At 45.5% G+C, this 20,186-nt stretch overlaps 1 protein-coding gene across 3 annotated transcripts in view; it reads right to left on the bottom strand.

Moving 5' to 3' along the window:
• The window catches only part of TMEM266 (transmembrane protein 266), a 766,234-nt gene that overhangs the window by 419,586 nt on the left and 326,462 nt on the right, over positions 1–20,186 (bottom strand). For all 3 annotated transcript variants that reach the window (XM_086959421.1, XM_086959422.1, XM_086959423.1), the window contains one exon: positions 1,987–2,060. In XM_086959421.1, the coding sequence (XP_086815547.1) occupies positions 1,987–2,060 (74 nt within the window). The remainder of the gene's footprint in view (positions 1–1,986; positions 2,061–20,186) is intronic.

Here is a 20,186-nt window from a genome sequence, read left to right as displayed (position 1 = left end):
AAAGACTTCTTCCAAGACAAAAACAAGTGCAAACATCCGAGCCCAAAACCAGATGGCGATCTATGTAAAGGTTTAGAATCTGTAGCTCATATGCCTCGAACATGAAGTTTAGTATGCCTGAACTCAGAATGTTGTATCTTTTAGTGTGGGTGATTTTAACATTCTGTGTTTGAAAATACCACTTTTAGAATGTAGGCATTTTCTTGTTTAATCAACCAGTGTGCCTATGCTAGGTATGTGTATTGCAGTCTGGCTTGTGAGTGACAGGAGCTGGGAGAGGGATGCGGCTCCAGCAGTCTGATGAGTCAGGGCTGGGCTGAATGGGACCTGGTCTTAATTTAGAATAGGGGGAGGAGATTTCCTTTCACCTGCCTGGGCCATGTCTGCTTCCAACAATGCTGTCTTCACCTCCTGCCAGGAAGCTACACCAGAGAGGACTGAACTGGTTTTGGCTGGGTACAGACACTCTCTGCCTTCAGACATCTGTCTCAGCATAATGTGACCTGGCTTTTGAGGATCCGGAATTCTAGAATTTCCTCTTTTTGCGTGCAGTATCCCCTCCCAATATTCTCGAACATAGGGCAATTGCACAAGATGTGGGTTTCTGTTCCCACCTCGTTGTAGCCTCTCCAAAAGTCCTCTGGTTTGTAAATGTAAATGTAAATGTAGGATACTTGTAAAGCGCACAGCTGCCCATCACCGGGGCGTCCCGGCGCTGTATAACGCTGTGGAACCCTTCCTGGCTCTCCCTGTGAGATGCCCCTCCTGGGCACCCCCAAGGTGAAGCCAGGCACCCCAGTGTTGAAGGGGCCGTTGTGGAGATTAAGCAAGCTATTGCCCAGAGTTGCAGCGTGGGACCCCCGTGATTAGAGTAGGCGCCGAGGCGAGAATTATCGAGTCCGCAGACAAATGAGCCCAAGACCCTGCCGCGTCGGGAATTGAACCCTGGTCCCGGGCCAGACCTCTGCATCAGGGTCTGCACCTCTAACCATTGAGCCACACTCCTCCTGTCTATATTCATTGCTTGCAAGTATTGTGGGGTAAGGTGCCAACTAATCAGGATTTTACTTTATTTTTGTATGGTCATTGAGATATTGAGAGCATGAGGCAGACTGAAGACACCTCCAACTTGTGGACTGCCTCAAGCAGGACTGTGTTCTGGTGATTAAGGATAATATCTAGTACCTCCCAAACTACTGGTCTCGTACCCTGGCCACACATCTGCTTCATGCATCTGCCACAAACAAGTCATCACAGAGGATGCATGCCCTTAAACCTTATGTAAGTAAAATTAATGCTAATGAGACTAGAAAAAGAGGATGCCTTGTCTAGACTTAGAGCATTCCATGAAGCAGGAATAAGGGCAATAAAGCTCAAAACAGAAATCCTGGAAATAAGGCTGAGCCTCGGTGAGCTCTGTGAAAATTATAAAAGTCATTGCTTTTCAATAGCTTAGGACCCAGGAAAAGGAATGAATCAGCTATATGATCACTTCTTGTAGTTATATCTATCTCAGAAAAGCAAGGTTCCGAAAGACAGTCAGGGGTCGTCTTGATATTGGTAAATTGTTGAAGGATGCCTGGCCTGGCCTTCACCTGGGTGCCCAGGAGTGGACGCCTCACAGGGAAAGCCAGGATGGGTTCCACAGCGGTATTCGTACACGCGCCTTGAGACCCTCGCAGGTGAGTAGCGCGCTATACAAGTATCAATTTACATTTAATATGAAGATACTCAATCTACACTTGGACACTTAACAAGTTATAGTAGGTCACAAGATAAATTAGGCTGCAATATTTAGCATGTTTCAGTATACTTTTAACAATAAATATTACACACAAATATCTTAGAATGCTTCCATAAATGAGAATGCATTAGGAGTAAATTCGTTTTTATGTATCCAGTTATTTACAACATATATATTTAGGGCTAGTTTAAAGAAACAGAAAATACACAGCATCATTAATGAGTTTTCAATATTCAACTTACCTCTGAAAAAAACATGGATAGAATGGCAAGGCTGATCCAGTGGATAATTCCTACAAACTGTGTTGCGCTTGAAACTGTAACACAAAACGTCATCACCAAAATTACTACAATATCATACACAGAGTCACTATCTAACTTGATGAATGAGCCTGAAGTTGATCAGCAGGCAAATAGTTACATAAGAACAATTGTTACTTACCTGTAATCTGTGGTTCTCCAGTATTGGTGTCTTTCTCAGATTCCACTGCCTGAATCATTCCCTGTCGTCGGAGTGGGAGTCCCACGGTACATAAAAAAGCAATAATATGCCTATAGAAAACCCAAAACCTTGGTAATACCAACCAGGAAGTAAAGTAGCCCTAAGCTACAGTGCAAAAAACTTCTACACTCATGACTATCCTAGTCATTTTGTATAGACCAAACTGCCGCCAATCAAGCAACAGCACCCACAAGAATGTTCCCCCCAGAGGCTCAGGCTCTCAGATTTTCCCCACACAGGAGTGAAACCAACATTATTGCCTGAAGGAGCCTCTGAGGGGAGGTGGGCAGGTGCATGTGAATCTATGAAAGACACCAATACTGGAGAACCACAGATTACAGGTAAGTAACTATTGTTTTTCTCCAGTATTGGAGTGTCTTTCATAGATTCACATGCCTAAATCAGAGTAGATAGCAGTACAAAACATCACGCTCATTAGACACTCCTCTTATCATAGTATATATGTATGCTTAGCAAAAAGAATAACATGTCATAATAAGCGTCTAAAAAGAGCATAGAGGAGGAGGGAGAACAGAGGCTCACCTTATTTGAAAAGATTGCGAAGAACTGCTCTTCCCACCAAAGCATCTGCATCACTTGCAGTGGCCAAACAGTAATGTTTGGTGAAGGTATGCCTGCTGGGCCAAGTTGCAGCTCTGCATATCTGATGAATAGGCACACCAGCGAAGAGAGCGGTAGAAGAGGAGACCACTCTTGTAGATTGCGCCCTTGGTAAAGACTGTAGGGGCTTTCCTGCTTGTTGATGACAGAGTCCAATCGCTGAAGAGACCCACCGTGCTATAGTCTGCTTGGATACAGTGCATCCTTGGTGCATCTTTCCGTATGCTACGAACAGTTGGTCTGTCTTTCGTATCGTGGCAGATCTTTGAAGATAGAACTTGAGACATCTCCTGATGTCTAATGAATGCAAGGCCCTTTCAGCCACTGATTGCGGATTTGGGAAGAATATTCTGAGAATTACCGGCTCATTAAGATGGAAGTCAGAGGGATCCTTGGGCATGTACCTTGCATTGGTACGCACACCACTGAATCTGAAGTGAATTTCAAGAATGGAGACTTCGTTGTGAATGCCTGAATGTCGCTGACTCTCCTTGTTGACGTCAATGCTAAGAACAAAGAAACTTTCCATGAAAGGAACTCGAGATCTACTTTACGAATAGGTTCAAAAAGGTGAACCATGAGTTGAGCGAGCACCACGTTCAAGTACCAGGATAGAGGTGGACGTTGAATTGGAGGAAACATACGGAATAATCCTTTAAAAAATTGCTGAATAATTCTTGATGAATACAGAGAAGTAGATCCATCCTGCAAAAATACCTTTAGAGTTGAATGAGATAACCCCGATCTAGCCAGATGTAGAAAGAAAGGCAAGATCCGTTCTGGTTTAGCATGAATGGGATGCAAATTGGCAGAGTGACACCAGGCACAAAACCTTTTCCATTTGAGTTTGTAGATCTTAAGCGTGGCCGGCGCTCTAGCATTGGCCAGAACCTCTTGACAATCCGCCGGGATGTCTAAATGGGCTAATTCATTGTGTTGAGGAGCCAAGCTGCTAATTTCAAAGAAGCTGGGTCCGGATGGCATACTTGACCCCCTTGAATTGTCAGGAGATTCGGTATTTGCGGCAACTGAATGGGTTTGCACTCCGATAGGAGGAGAAGCTCGGTGAACCAATACCGTTGAGGCCACCCGGGGGGCAATGAGGATTAGGCAACATGGTTGTCTCTTCATCTTCCGGATGACCTTGGGAACCAACAGAATGGGCAGAAAAGGTATGCAAATATCTGAAACCAGTTCATCGAAAGACCATCCCCACATGAGGTCTTGTGGGGGATCCAGCTTGCAAAGTGTCGGCATTGCCGGTTCCGATTTGTTGCAAACAAACCAGGTCGGGGTGACCCCACTCTTGGAATATTCGATCCAGGGTCGGCTGATGGATTTCCCATTCGTGATTGGATACTGCAGACATGCTGAGTGAGTCTGCTAAAACGTTGGAGATCCCTGGAACGTGAACCGCTGAAAGATTGATCTTGTGATCCAGGGCCCAACTCCAAATCTCCTGCGCTTGACGAGATAGCAGGGCCGATCTTGTACCTCCCTGTATGCTCAGATAACACATACTTGTCGTATTGTCTGTCCGAATTAGAACAGTGGAACCCTCGATGATTGTCACGAAAAGATTTTAGCGCTAGAAAGATAGCCCGCAGCTCCAGGAGATTTATGTGCCACTTTTTCTATTGTACATTCCATTTTCCGTTGACCGTCATTCCCTGAAGGTGAGCGCCCCATCCTTCCAAAGAAGCGTCCGAAATCTGGGCACCTCTGTCAGGAATGCACATCCCTCCTTTAAGTTGCTCCTTTGCATCCACCATTGGATAGTGTTTCTCATCCGAGAAGTTATGTTGATCATGTCTTCGAATGATCCTACCACTTGCACCCATTGGAGACAGAGTTCTTCTTGCAAGGGTCTCATTCTGAGATGACAGTTGGTAATTAGAGGGATGCAGGAGGAGATCATCCCTAGGAAAGATTTGAATCTCGGAACGGAAACGCACTCTTTTTTCAGGAGTATGGAAGCCATTCTGTGAATCTTTATCTGCCTTTCTTTTGAAACGAACACTTGAGTGAGCTGAGTGTCCAATGTCGTTCCCAGAAAAGACTTTCTTCGAGACGGAGTTAGATGGGATTTTTCGAAGTTGACTGAGAAGCCCAGGTCCTGAAATAGCGACAGGCACCTTTGAACGTGCGCTTTTGCTGTGTTTTGAGAATTGGCCTTGATAAGGCAGTCGTCCAGATATGGAAAGATCTGAATGCCTTCCATACAAAGATGAGCTGCCACAGGGGCTAACATCTTTGTGAAAACTCGGGGAGCTAAACGGAGTCCAAATGGGAAAACTTTGAACTGAAAGTCCCTGCCAGCCACTCTCAACCTCAAGAATTTCCTGTGTCTGGGAAGGATGGGCACATAGAAATAAGCATCCTGAAGGTCGAGGGTTGTCATGTAATCCCCTTCTGAGAGGAACTGGAGGATTTCTTGAAGTGTTAACATACGGAAGGATAGTTTTTTGAGGTATTTGTTGAGGGCACGCAGGTCGAGGATAGGACGCCATTCTCCTGACTTCTTGCGTATGAGGACAAATCTCAAATAAAAACCTCTCCCTCTTTGTATTTGAGGTACTTTTTTGATCGCTCCTTTCCGAATCATAACATATATTTGAGAGAACAGCTCCTTGAGATGAGCTGGTAGTGGATCCTTTGGGCGAGAATTTGGAGAGGCTTTGACAAATTCCAGTGCGTGGCCCCTGGCTACAACGTCCAGGACCCATCTGTCCGTAGTAATTTTGGACCAATTTAATAAGAAGCGGGATATTCTTCCTCCAATTTTTAACTTTGGAATGGGTTGAGGTGGTGGCAGGTTGTCCGTCTCACTTATTTTTATTGGTGTCTCGTCCCAGATAAGAAGACTTCCTTATTGTTTGCAAATAACTGCTTCCTCTCTGACCGTACGTTTGCTGCTTGTACGATTGGTATCTTTGGTTACCCTGTGTGGCGTGATACGGGCGTTGCTGAGAGTATCCACCTCTATTCGAAAAATTGCCTCGTCCTTTTGTACCACAAAAGGAAAATTTAAGGAATTGTAGACTTCCCAGCAAACGTGCTGTTTCTGTGTCTTTTTTTATGGTCTGCAGAGCTTCATCAACGTGCTGACCAAAGAGGTACTCTCCATCATAAGACATGTCCATGATCTTAGTTTGAACTTCTTGGGGGAGGATGTAGATTTAAGCCAGCCTTGCCTTCTCAGCACTGCTGCACCCGCCAACTGCCTGAAACCTGTAGCTGCCACATCCACAGCTGGATCAATAATTTCAGCAGATGTGCATTCTCCTTCATGCAGTATTTTCTTGGCTTCAGTCCTATCAGGCTCCTGAAGCTTCTCAATATATGGCGATATGTCAGACCACATTTGTCTGTCATATCTCCCTAGTATCGCTAGGGAGTTCGCAGCACGGACAGTGGTTGCAGCTATAGTCAAAACTTTCTTTTTTTTTTTATCCTCATTTGCCTTGCCCTCCTCTTAATTAGTCTCCAACTGCCATGCGCGTGTTGATGCGTAGTTATAACTGCACCAGAGAACGCGATTAGTGAAAATCGGCAAGAGATGACCCGAAGAGGTAGAGGGGATGACTCCAAACTTGGTGTTAAAACCTGTTGAACCAGCCATAGAACCGAGAGGAGGGGCCTGGTTCTTGGAGTGTTGTGGCATAATCATTGGACCGGGGAAAAAAAAAAAAAAAAAAACGGCTATCGTCTCCACTGAACCAAAAAGTTCCAAAAGTCCAGGTTACGTGAGCTGCAGGATCTCAGCATGTCAGTTTTTGATGTTTCATACAGGGATGACAGCCAGTTTGTGTGTGTTGGTGCCGAATTTTCTATCCAAACCTTGCATATCTCTCTTCTTGCAAGTAATATTGCCTAGAACAGAAATGTCCTTGCATGACCCCTTATACTGTTATCTCATCCAAATATGATAAGGGGTAATGTAATGGACACCGAGATATTAAGAATGGAGTCCAGAGTGTCTTTCACTTCATTCCAGAACTGCGATATGCTAGGGCAATCTTTAAACATATGGATGTCCGAAGCCGCAATATACTTACATTTATTGCATTTCTTTCCTGGGATGAATTTAGACAGTTTTAAGAGGGAGAAATATATGCTCGGTGGATCGTGAAAAAATAGTTACGCCTTAGCCATACAGCTTTAACACTTTTATATAACAGGGTGCAAGATTTCTGCCAAATTTCGATACTTTGGGCCCCAAGTTCTGATCCCCATAGTTGTTCCGGGAGGGTGAATTCTCCGTTGATTTCTTCTAGTAGATTCCAGAACCACTGCGAAACTTCTTTACCCCCTCCTAGTCGTTCTACCAGGTTTTGTTCTATAGTACTACTCTTCCCAAGTGTAACCTCTGACCTAGCCAGTGCTTTCACCCAACTATCTAGTTGTAAAAACTTGAACCTCGAAAACTCGGAGCCCAGTTGTTCCTGTAGCTCCTCCCAGGACCTCAGTGAGTCGCCTACAAGCAAATCACCCCATGTTGATATGCCTCCATCTCTCACCGGAATTGCCAACCTATCTTTAAGACAGGGCGGTAACCCTGGAGATTCCCAAATAGGTGCAAGATTTGAAAAATACGGCAAACCTAGTTTTTTCCTTATTTGTGACCAGGTCTTCGCCTGGGACATAAGAGTTTTTAACATTACTTTTTTAAAGTACTTCTGATCCCTGTATTTAAACATGAAACCATTAAATGGTATGGCAGCACCAGTCAACATGGCTTTAAACATTACACCAATAGATGTGTTGGATGGAACTTTTAAAAGCATTCTGGAATGAGACAGCTGAAAAGCCCAGGCATAATACTGCAAGTCAGGCAAGGACAGTCCCCCCTTTTCCCTCCTCCTCCTCAGTTTTTTTCCATGCCACTCTCGCCGATTTATATTTCCAAACAAAGGAGTTAAGCTCTTTCTGACACTTCTCCAAGATTATATTGTCGAATGCGAGGGGTATGGTATTAAAAATGAAAGTAAATTTAGAAAGAATAGACATCTTTATTAGACCGATTCTGCCGAGGATAGTCAATGGAAGATTGGACCAAGATTTTAATAGTTCCTTACTTTCATAGAATACACTCTCTCAAGGTTAATTTGTTTCAATTTTACCGACATCTTGTACTACTCGAATACCCAAATATCGCATTGAGTTGGTCACATCCAGCTGTAGATCGGGGATATTCCATGCCATGATGTCGGTTTTACTTGCATTGATCTTATACCCCGAGATGCGACCAAACTCTTCGGCTCTCTTAATTAGCTCTGGCAATGAGGTCTCCGGGTCTGAGGTAAAAATTAAAATGTCGTCTGCATAGAGAGCTACCCGCCTTTCCCACCCCCCAAATTTGAAAGATGGAATAAGTACATCACCCCTTAGCACTTCTGCAAACGGTTTAATGTACAAATTGAAGAGGAGAGGGGAGAGCGGGCAGCCCTGTCTAGTACCTCTCAACATTTTAAACGAGTCAGACAGTGTACCATTGATTAAGAGCCGTGCAGATGGTGAGTTGTACATAAGTGCTACAGTGAGACAGAACTTCTCTCCGAAGATAAACTTCTTCAAGACAGCACCAAGATAGGCCAATTAACCCTATCAAAGGCTTTAGTCGCATCTAAGGTGAGTGTTGCCAACGGAAGGGAAAAGGATGAGACGATGTCTATTGCCCCCACAAGATCATACGTTAGATCAGATAGCTGGCGACCTTTGATAAATCCCTTCTGGTCCTGATGTATAATTTCCCCCACTACTGAACCCAATCTAGATAACATGATGGAAGCAAAGATCTTGTAATCGCTGTTCAGTAATGATATTGGGCGATATGACCGACATAAAGTTGGGTCTTTGCCTGGTTTGGGAATCAGTACTATAGTGGCCTCACCCCAAGAGCTCGGGGGGTCATGTCCCCCCCTCAAGATATCGTTGAAGAGGGCCGTTAGAGTTGGGGCGATTATATCAATCAAGGCCCGATAAAATTCACCTGGAAGCCCGTCAGGACCTGCGGCCTTACCATGCTTTAGCGACCTAATGACCTTCCTCACTTCTGCCTCAGAAATATCCATTTCAATCCCTTCACGCTGTGCGGATGAGAGTGACGGTAAAGATGTCTGGTTTAACCATAGGTCCCTTGAATGCTGATCGTCAAGGATATCTTCCCTGTATATTTCCTCGAAGAATTCCCTAAAGGCTGTACTTATCTCTTGATTAGATGTCCTAGCGGCACTCTCGCCCTCAACATTGATTTCTCTTATATAATTTTTGGCTTGATCGGCCTTAACCTTCCAAGCCAAAATCTTGCCTGCTGCTTCTCCAAATTCAAAATTAGAAATTTTACTCGCCTCTCATCTTTTCTTTACTCTCTCCTGTAAAATGTTATCTAGTTGGTTTTTCAGGTCAGACATATTTTTTTGGTCTTGAAGTGAACTAATTGAGGCACCAAGCCTCTGCTCAATCTTTCCTAGTTCTTGTTCAAGATGTTTAATTTTCAATTTATAGATTTTATGCAGGTGGGAGGATCTGCTTGTTATACAGCCTCTCAAGTATGCTTTTAGAGCCTCCCAGACCGTATCAAGGGGAGCGGAGCACAGATTTATGTCCAAGAACGTACTTGTTTCACTCTTCAAGTAGGTCACTTCCTCCGGATCTAATAAGATAGTGCGGTCAAATGACCAGGAGGGATGTTTGGTTTGAGCTGGAAGTTTTAAAATAAATAGGAGAGCCGAATGATCCGATAGATGAGAGGGAATATAACTAATACTAGTTATAGAGTTTTGGAGGCAATAACTAAATAGCGCAAAATCAATTCTTGAGGTGTGTTTGTACTTTAGGTTTCTATAAGATATCCCTAGTTTATTACCCGCTTTTTCTCTCCATAAATCTGGCAGGCCAATTTGTTCCATTATCCCTTTAAGGGACTGTCTAGATTTAGAGGGAACATGACCTCTATGTCCCCTGTGATGGGTGGATTTGTCTAATTTTGGGTTTAATATAACATTAAAGTCCCCAGCCCACTCTTCTAACCCAGACCAAGCCGCCGCCAACTTCACCCTATGGTTATCCAACACCGCCGACATTCTAGCACCACTGAAAAAACGTCAAAGCAAACCTGGCAGCAAAAAGGCCTCATGGTTCAACGATGATCTTAAGAAGTCCAAGAAACTCTGCCGCTCCCTTGAAAAGGCCTGGAAAAAAGACCCAACCACCAGCACCAAGGACGCCTTCAAAAACGCCACCCGCATACACCACCAACTAATCCGAAAGGCCAAGAAAACAGCATTCAAGGATCGACTAGACAACAACGCCCACAACAGCAAGGAACTTTTCAACATCGTCAAGGAATTTACCAACCCCTCGGCCAACTCCAACGACATCACCCCCTCTCAAGCCCTCTGCGACTCCCTGGCTTTATTCTTCCACAACAAAATTGCAGACATCCACAACAGCTTCGACAACCAACCCGAAGACCAACCCACCCAACCATCTGCTGAACATTCTCCCCCCTTGAACACCCTTAACGACTGGAGCCCAATCTCCACTGAGGACACCATCCGCCTAATGAACTCCATCCACTCAGGATCCCCCACCGACCCATGTCCTCACCACATCTTCAACAAAGCAGACTCCATCATAGCACCACACCTCCGAGATGCCATCAACTGCTCCTTCAACTCCGCCACCTTCCCGGAAAGCTGGAAACACGCTGAACTCACCGCCCTTCTGAAAAAACCCACAGCGGACCCCACCGAACTCAAAAATTACCGCCCCATATCGCTCCTTCCTTTCCCGGCCAAAGTCATCGAGAAAGCTGTCAACAACCAACTCGCCGCTTTCCTCGAAGCCAACAAATCCCTCGACTCCTCACAATCTGGCTTCAGAGCAAAACACAGCACTGAGACCGCCCTCATCGCAGCAACAGATGACATTCGAACTCTACTGGACAATGGAGACACAGTCGCCCTCATCCTCCTCGACCTCTCTGCAGCCTTCGACACAGTCTGCCACAGCACCCTTTTACAACGCCTCAGAAACATCGGAATACAAGGAAAAGCACTTGAATGGATCACCTCGTTCCTCACCGGAAGAACCCAGAGAGTCCGCCTTCCACCATTCAAGTCCGAGGCCACTGAAGTCATCTGTGGCGTACCACAAGGATCCTCACTCAGTCCCCCCCTCTTCAACGTATACATGAGCCCCCTCGCGGCCATCGCACGCCAACACAACCTCAACATCATCTCCTATGCTGATGACACTCAACTGATCCTTTCTCTCACCAATGACCCCAGCACCGCCAAAACCAACCTACACGAAGGAATGAAAGAAGTTGCCGAATGGATGAAACACAGCCGTCTGAAACTGAACTCAGATAAAACAGAAGTCCTCATCTTAGGCACATCCCCCTCTGCATGGGACGACTCTTGGTGGCCGGAAGCCCTTGGAAAAGCACCCATCCCGACAGACCACGCACGGAACCTAGGCGTTATCCTGGATTCTTCACTTTCAATGAACAGACAAGTCAGCGCCGTATCCTCATCCTGCTTCAACATTCTTCGCATGCTCAAAAAAACATTTCGCTGGATCCCCACCGAAACCAGAAAAACAGTCACCCATGCTCTGGTCACGAGCCGACTGGACTACGGAAACACCCTCTACGCAGGTACTACCGCCAAACTCCAGAAGAAACTCCAACGAATCCAAAACGCCTCAGCCAGGATCATATTAGACATCCCGCGTAACGAACACATCTCTGGCCACCTGAAAGACCTCCACTGGCTACCCGTCAATAAGAGGATCACTTTCCGACTGCTAACCCACGCACACAAATCACTCTACGACATCGGACCAGAATGCCTCAACTCACGACTGTCCTTCTACACCCCCTCCCGCCAACTACGTTCTTCCAGCCAAGCCCTTGCTACTTTACCCCGCATCAACAAGACCACCATGGGAGGCAGATCCTTCTCATACCTGGCAGCTAAAACATGGAACTCACTCCCCACTTACCTTCGCCTTACCCAGAACCACCTAGCATTCAGAAAGCAACTTAAAACGTGGATATTTGACAAGTAATCCTCCTCCCCTCCCTAAGCGCCTTGAGACCCTCTGGGTATGTAGTGCGCTATATAAATTCTTTGACTTGACTTGACTTAAATGGTTCCTTATTATTTCCAAAAAGGACGCGTCATCTATGTTAGGACCATAATACCCAACTAGGTTACACACCCAACCATTGATAGACATATTAACCAAAAGCCATCTTCCACTTTGATCTTCATTATAATGAAGAATCTGAACCTTTGCTGATTTTTTGCAAATTAGGAGAATTCCTCTTATATTAGCATTGTGATCGGTACTAATACATTTGTCTATCCATCTCTGTTTTTTTTAGTATTATATTGGCCTCTCTTTTTAAAAGATGTGATTCATGGATGACTATGATCTGTGCTGGAGAGTCTCGTAAATATTGTAAAATACGTTCTCTTCTCCCTCGCATGCGCAGACTATTGACATTCCAAGATAGGAACTGAACAGAGGTCATATTCCAACATCCATCCCTATTTGCACTTCCCTCCCTCTCATAGTTGTGTTGTTATCCCAAAAATGGCTGTTTGGTTTATATGGATTAAAGACTTGTCTTAGAAGGCATGACACCTGAGGATTTGTTTGAATTTTAATGCTTCCCCCCGCACACTCCTCCCCCCCACCACCCCAACCTTGGAGAACCCTCCCATACTTACTCCGACCAGATGTAGGGCCGGATTCGCGCCTTACAGCGCCTTCTGCTCCCACACCGTGAAGTGCCCCCCCCATCTCAACTAAAAAAGCATAGACATGTGCAAAAACAACTTTACACTTCCTCACCCTCTATCTTTTTATTTTTTATTTTTTCCCCTACTATTTTTTTTTCCCATCCTATAAATCTTATGAAACCTTGTGTGAGTTCTTTTTTTTAACTATATATCTTCTGTTCTCGTTGAGCTAGCTCAGAATCGAATTCTGGCTTAACATACTTAACATACTAGACACTAACTATAGATCCCTGAACCAGGCGTTGAATATGAGGCAATGAGTAAGATGTTTCAGGGAAATACGATATCATAGACTCATAACTCAATATGTATGAGACGGTAAAGGTGAGCGGAATGGTATTAGAACAAGAGCTTAATAGTTCTAATCAGTTAGAGTTTGCCCTGGGAATGATTACAGATAGATTCCAATAGTTCATCTGCCTCGAAGGGTGATCTAACGTTATGCCTTTTATTGTTATACATAATCCGCAGAAATGCAGGGAACTTCATCTGGACTGTTGCGCCAGCAACTCTAAATATGTCCATCCTCTGGCCAAGTTCCCACTGCCTATCCAGCGTGGGTTTAGAGAGATCAGAGCGAATTTCAAAAGGGAAGTCAGGACCTTTTATAGATTTTAGTTTAAGCGCAAGATTAAGGATTTTTTCTTTCAGGGAATACGTCAGAAAGTTTATCAGGATTTTCCTAGGTTTGGTTCTACCGGGGTTTAATTGGAAGGGGTCACGATGGATTCCCTGTATGTCTTTATCGAGCTCCTCTGCTGACTCCGCGAAGTTTAGGGATTCCTTCAGTAGTTTAATTATGTAGGTCTTGAGATCTCCACCTTCCTTTCCCTCTGGTATCTTCAGGAGACGCAGGTTGTTTCGTCGTGAATAATTCTCTAAAGATTCCACTCTTTCTTTCATAGCATCCCCTTCCCTCCGTAGACTTTGGATTTTGGACTCGGCTGCCTCCAGGTTAGCTTTCATGACCCCGACAGAACTCTCCAATACCTCTGTTCTTTCCCCCAGCCCATCTACCTTCCTCTCCAACACTTCACAGGACGTCCGGATATCATTTTGATTTGCCTTAGAGATAAAGAAGTCATTTCTAATCTCTTCTCTCATTGAAGCTATTGAGGCTACCAGGGCTTCCAATGCGCTCTCAGTGTTAGTGGGCCTCTTACTGCTATCTCCTTCTTCCTTATCACCCTCCGCTGAATTGTGTATGTTTCCTGGGGGAACTGAAGCTTGCGCACCACCTTCACTATCCAGGGTACATATTACTACATCCAGTGTTGGGGGAGACAGAACCTTCGCCATATCGGTTTCTGGGGTAGGAATCTCAGGGACGCCGTTACTATTGTGAATATCGGAGTGTATATTTGCGGACATGCGATCAGAAGGTATGCATATATTATCACACTTATCTGGGTTGCTAGCCGGTATCAAATCTAACACCTGAGACTTTGAAGTATGAGCGCAGAGATGGGGTTATTCTCCCAGAACTGCTAGTCGAGTTTGAAATCTTAGACCCCCCTTGGAGACTGCCTTTACTATTTTTTTTACTTCTTTTCCCCTTAGTTGTAGACTTCTGGTTGAGCCTAACTTTTGCTAAGTCTATCGAGATAGAAGTAGAGGGCTCAATTGTCGCCACTTTTTCTGAAGAAGGGGATTCTGGGGGTTGTAGTTTTTTCTTACTTGCCCTCTGTTTCTTTCCCAACTTCTCAATCACGCTCTTGGGTTTTTGGGGATTCGTTTTCCTAAGGGAGGTATTTTTATCCTTAACTATAGGTTTAATTAGGGAGGTATTTTTAACCTTAACTATGGTTTTAGGTAGATCTAAGACCTCCTCCTCATTCTCCTCGTTCTCAATGCCCCCAACAGCTTCTAAATTCCCACTCTCTATGGCGGCATCACAGACCCCTCCAGTCGCTCTCCCCTGTTCAGGTCTGCTTTGATCAGCAACATTAAATCCTGTATCCACTCCAATGTCTAGGGCTCCCCCAGCACAACCCAGCCTACCTCTGAGCTGCCCCGCGCCGAACGACCTCGGCGGAGCTCCACGGCTGCTCTTTGCCACGGGCTCCAAGGAGGCGGTGGGCTGCCGGGGAGGAATAGCAGGGCGCTGCAGCAGCACATCCACGGGAGCCGCACACTTCACGAGTGACAGCAGGGATCCGGGCGGTGGGGAAACGCGACTCTGCCTCGCAGCCCCGCTTCTTGCTCCGTGTGTCCCAAGGTCCGATATCAGTCCAGGCAGAGGTCAAGTGCTACTCTCCCATAGCATTCCGGATGGATAGAGGCAGAGACGGCAGCTCCGCGGCGTTCGGGATCGGCGTCTGACGCACGCGCCGCACTAGCGTGCGGCCGTCATGTTCTCCTGAGATTTCCTGGCTAATTGGAAATGGAAATCAGTCAAAACGTTCTTGCCAATTGAGTCCAGACGCCTCCCATCTCTGTCAGGGGGACTGGTGACTTGTGAAGATGGATTCCTGGCTCGTCTCTGGGCCGCTTGGGTAACAACTGAATCAGTCTTAGACTGTCCGATAAGGCATGCTGGTGAAGTGAGAGGCGCCTTATATTTTTTATCTACGAGGTAGCACTGCAGGGAGAGAGTTTGGCATAGCCATTATCTTTAAACCCTCCTTCCAAATAAAGTCAATTATTGGGATGGTTTTACCTGCCTCTGTGGTTGATCTTTACAGTCGTACAGGAAACATTCTTCCTGCTTTGTTTCCATGGTGATTAAAAATCTTTTTGTTACCCTTTCCATTATCAGATGAAATCCTCCAATATCTACCGGCGGAGAGTCCGCAGTAGGTGGACCAGTTGGAGAAGGGGTTTGAGAAGGGGTATGCGCGTGATAGTCATCCACTTGTCCCTCCTCTCTTTCTTCTTCAGCGGTGACATCATCCTGATTATGGTGAGATGGTATCGGCGAAGGTGGAACTGTAGGTTGTTCATCCGCTACTGGCAATGGAGAAGATTCTCTAGGAGGTCTAAACGCTGCCATAGATGTTCGAGGCATAGGCGTTGAAAGGCGTGATTCACCGGATTCGGATGAAGGGAACCGTCGATAATAATCACTCAACATATATTGCAAATTGTGAAGAAGATCCAATGGCATCTGTGCCGTAGGTACTGAAGCAGGAACCCGACCTGTAGGCTCAAGGAACTGCTCTTCTTCCTCCTGGTCATCATCCTGACACTTTATAAGCAGCTCCGAAGGACTTCTAGCTGCACGAAAACTTTCATTTTCATAAGATTGTTCCTCCTCCTCCTCAGAATCCAATAGTTGCTCTGGCAACTTTAATGGTGAAAGAACCGCCAGAGATGAGCCCCATCTTTCTAATAGTGAAGGTGTCGTAGACGGGGAGGGTAAAGAGACTGCAGACGGCGCCGCTGACCAGACTTGAAGCTCTTTACATGATGAGAGAGGAGGCGTTGACGGTACAACCGTCGTCAATGGAGAAGGACCAGCATTCATCAATGGAACAGTAATTTTTGTTGATGACGACGGTGTTCTCGCCAACGAGGCAATCTTAGTCGACGATGATCTCGACGAGGTGGACTTCGTCAACGGTGTGGCCGCCGACGTTGTAATCTTGACAAGTGAGTCGACGACGATGAGCTCGTCGACGGTACCTTTAAAATCTTCGTCGGCGGTGGTGCGTCGGCGATCGATGGCCTTACCTTCGTCGACGAGATGGGACGAACCGCCACATAGACTAGGGTAGACGGAGATGAAACTTTAGACATTACCATCTCAGGTTTCTGCGAGGAGAAGGTAACCATCGACGTCGAGGATGCGTTGACGTTGAGAATCGTCAACGATGGAGCCGTCGTCGACACTGCCGTCGACAATGTCTTTTTCTGAGGTAAAACTTTTTGAGAAGTACCCTTGGAAGATGAAGACTTTCCAGATTTCCTCAGAGGTGCTTCAGGACCAGATTTAGAAGGTGGAGATGCCTTTTTTGAGGTAGAAGTTGAAAGCACGCCAGAATCCTTGGAGGATTGGGCTTTTCTCAACACCTTTGCTCCAAGAGAAGCTATATCTACCTCAGCCATCCTCTTTCTAGAGGACATAGTTGACCCCGAGTCTATGCTTCTAACCCCAGAAAGGGGGTTATCCTGGTCCTTGATCTTCTGGAGCCACAGGAGAAGACAACCTTCTCCCTGTCTCGGAGGGTCTTCTGAGGAAAGGTTCTGCAGATATTACACTCCTTAATCTCATGGTCTGGATACAGACATAAATAAATTTTTTGTGGGGATCCTCTTCAAAAAGTCTAGGCTTCCCACAAGAGTCGCAAGGCCTGAAGACGGATTTAGAAGATGACATCCTGAAGAAGGTAAAAACCAACCAAAGTGAAGAAACTGAGCAGAGCTCAGGGAGACTCCCTTTCAAACGACATGCAGTAGAAAATCTGAGAGCCTGAGCCTCTCGGGAGAACATTCTGGTGGGTGCTTTCGCCTGATTTGCTGCAGTTTGGTCTATACAAAATGTCTAGGATAGTCATGAGTGTAGAAGTTTTTTGCACTGTAGCTTAGGGCTACTTTACTTCCTGGTTGGTATTACCAAGGTTTTGGTTTTTCTATAGACATATTATTGCTTTTTTATGTACCGTGGGACTGCCACTCCGACGACGGAGAATGATTCAGGCATGTGAATCTATGAAAGACACCCCAATACTGGAGAATAGTAGCATTTGGCATCTAAAACATAAGGAATTCAGAATGTTAGTTTTCATTTTGGGACAAAAGGTTATAAAGTTATGTTTTCCTCAGAAACGTTTTCCTTTTTCGGTGATAAAATCCTCTACTCAGCTAATAAAATATATGATAAAAGGAGCCTCAATATCAGCCTTTATTTAGACAATCATGAGATGAAGTATCAGTCTCTTCCCATCAAGGATGCTGTGCCCACCCGACGGTTGAGGAGGAGACAATGAGATTATGAGCGGTAATGACTGTGCACACACCCTGTCCTTTGGTGGCACTCTAAATATTATTGCAGAATTTGCTGCCTGATTTATATGTGTATTGTGGGGCCAAGATGGTGGTGATCGGCCACATTCTCATAGAATTTTCTGTAATCCCAGAGTAAGATATTTGCTGAGATTCAGAGACCTAAGGAGAGTGGTGAGAGTGGGAGTCGGGCTTCCTAAGTTGGTGTCCGGCCTAGTACTCATAGAACCAAAGATAGTCCAAGAGACTTTCTTTGTGTTGCAGGCAGATATCACTGGTGGAAGCGCTTCACCAGGCTCCGGGCCACCTACAAGAGTGCAGTCCATGCAGAAGATGCACTCGTGGAAAGATTACAGTGCTCCTGTTTATCATTATTATTATTATCATTATTAACAGCATTGGTTGAGTGCATAGCTACCCTAAGGCATCCCAGTACTAGCAGCATAGAAGGAGGAGACTGTAAAGTGTATAATGTGCCAGTTTGACACGATCATATTTTAAAGAAGCTTTCGAAAAAGACTGTGGCAAGACTGAGCGAAGGTGTAGGAGCAGGGTGTTCCAGAGTCTGCTGTATTGTAAGAGAAGGACCTGCCTCCACTTCTAACCATTTTGGTTTTGGGAATTACAGCTAAATTTAATTAGCTAAGCAGAGTCATTTCCTGCGGCAGTAAAGAAAGTAAACATATACACAGATTCACAGTACGCATTCGGAGTCGTTCATGACTTCGGCGTTCTTTGGGAAGAGAGAGGGTTTTTAACTTCTCACGGTACCAAGATCCAGCACGGTCCCCTCATTCAAGCCCTGTTAGAAGCAATACACTTGCCTACAGCCATAGCCATTATGAAGTGCAAAGCACATATGAAAGTCACTGACAATATTTCCCAGGGTAACGACCTGGCAGATCGAACAGCCAAACTCACAGCTCAGACAGACATACCGACTGACATGACAAAGACTGAAGTAACTTCACTGACACAGTGCCTGACAGTTAAGGATCCCACTCTAGATGTACTCGACATACAGACACATGCAACCCCAGATGAAATCAAGAAATGGACTGAACAAGGAGGGATCCATACAGATCAGGGATGGATGACGAAGGGAAGAGCCACATGGTTCCTCCCCGACTCTATGGTTCAAATCATCATTAACACAGCACATAGTCCAGCACATTTAGGAGAGAAAGCCATGTTAGACAGTTTACAGAATCTCTGGTTCAACAAACATATACGAGCAGCAGCAAAACAGAAAGTGCGTACTTGCATGATCTGTTGTCAGTTCAATCCAGGCAAAGGCATTCCCGTGGAACAAGGTGGATTTCATCCTCCTGACCATCCTTTTGAAGTTCTCCAGATGGATTATATCCAGATGACAGATGCCGAGGATTCAAGTATGTCCTCGTAGTCGTATGTGCTCTTTCCCGATGGACAGAAGCATATCCAGTCCCCGATTACACTGCTGTAACCACTGCCAAACAGCTGGTCCGTGAGTTTTTCCCACGATATGGTTTGCCCCGTGTCGTGTACTCTGATAATGGACAGCCATTCTCGTCCGAGCTTATGAAACAGGTATCACTCCTGTTAGGTTACCAGTGGAAGTTCCACTGCGTCCGACATCCTGAAGCCGCAGGTCTCGTAGAGAGACATAATCAAACCCTGAAAACACGCCTAGCAAAAATCTGTTCAGAAAAAGGTGTAGATTGGATAGTTGCCTTGCCAGTTGCACTCTTTTACATGCGAATGGTAGCCCATTCTAGAACAGGATTGTCCCCGTACGAGATTGTTTTTGGTCGTCCCCCGAATATGTGGGGTACGCCTATGCCCAGACGAATTACAGATGTTGAAAGTACTATGCTGACAGATTACTTGGCCTCCTTGATGTCTGCACTACAATCTTGTCGTTCACAGGTCGCGGCTGCCTTCCCAGACAACACCCAAGTAAAACCGCATGAAGTCGTCCCCGGCGAGTATGTCTACGTGAGGAACTTCGACAGGAAAAGTCCGCTGGAACCCAGATGGAAGCAGCCCAAGTTGGTGTTGATGTCAACGAGGACCGCAGTGAAGCTGGAAGGTCGCAAGGGATGGCTACACTCCAGCCACATTAAGAAATTTCACGGACTGTGTCCAGAGATTCCGTTTAAGGACTGCCCACTTTTGGATACTGACTCTAAACTCCCCCTGCTAGAAAAAACTCCACAACAGGAGTATAGTTCCAAGTTGAGGTCTAGTAAGTCAGACAGCGTTTAATTGTTTAAGTCCCCCTCGGGTGAAGCGGTTAGACAGGTTTCTGACATGTATAAGATAGACCCAAGTAGTCAGAGAGATAGGCGTAGCAAAAAGAGAAAACAGTACTGTAAAGTTTTGCACAGCAGATGCATTATCGCATTAATTTCCATGTTTCTTCTGAGTCTTACGATTATATGCATAAGTTTAATGCTACATGTTTTCTTTCCCCTTGATTCTCATGTACATGCTTCCTCTAATGACACTGTAGAGCACACTTTTAGTGACCTGCCTCCCCACGAATTATCCTATCGTTTAGCAATGCGCAACAATAC

The sequence above is a fragment of the Lissotriton vulgaris genome, chromosome 2_2, assembly GCF_964263255.1.
Source record: "Lissotriton vulgaris chromosome 2_2, aLisVul1.2, whole genome shotgun sequence".
NCBI classification, from domain to species: Eukaryota; Metazoa; Chordata; class Amphibia; order Caudata; family Salamandridae; genus Lissotriton; species Lissotriton vulgaris.
The sequence above is the reverse complement of the archived record's forward strand: the minus strand, read 5'-3'. Positions and strand labels throughout refer to the sequence as shown.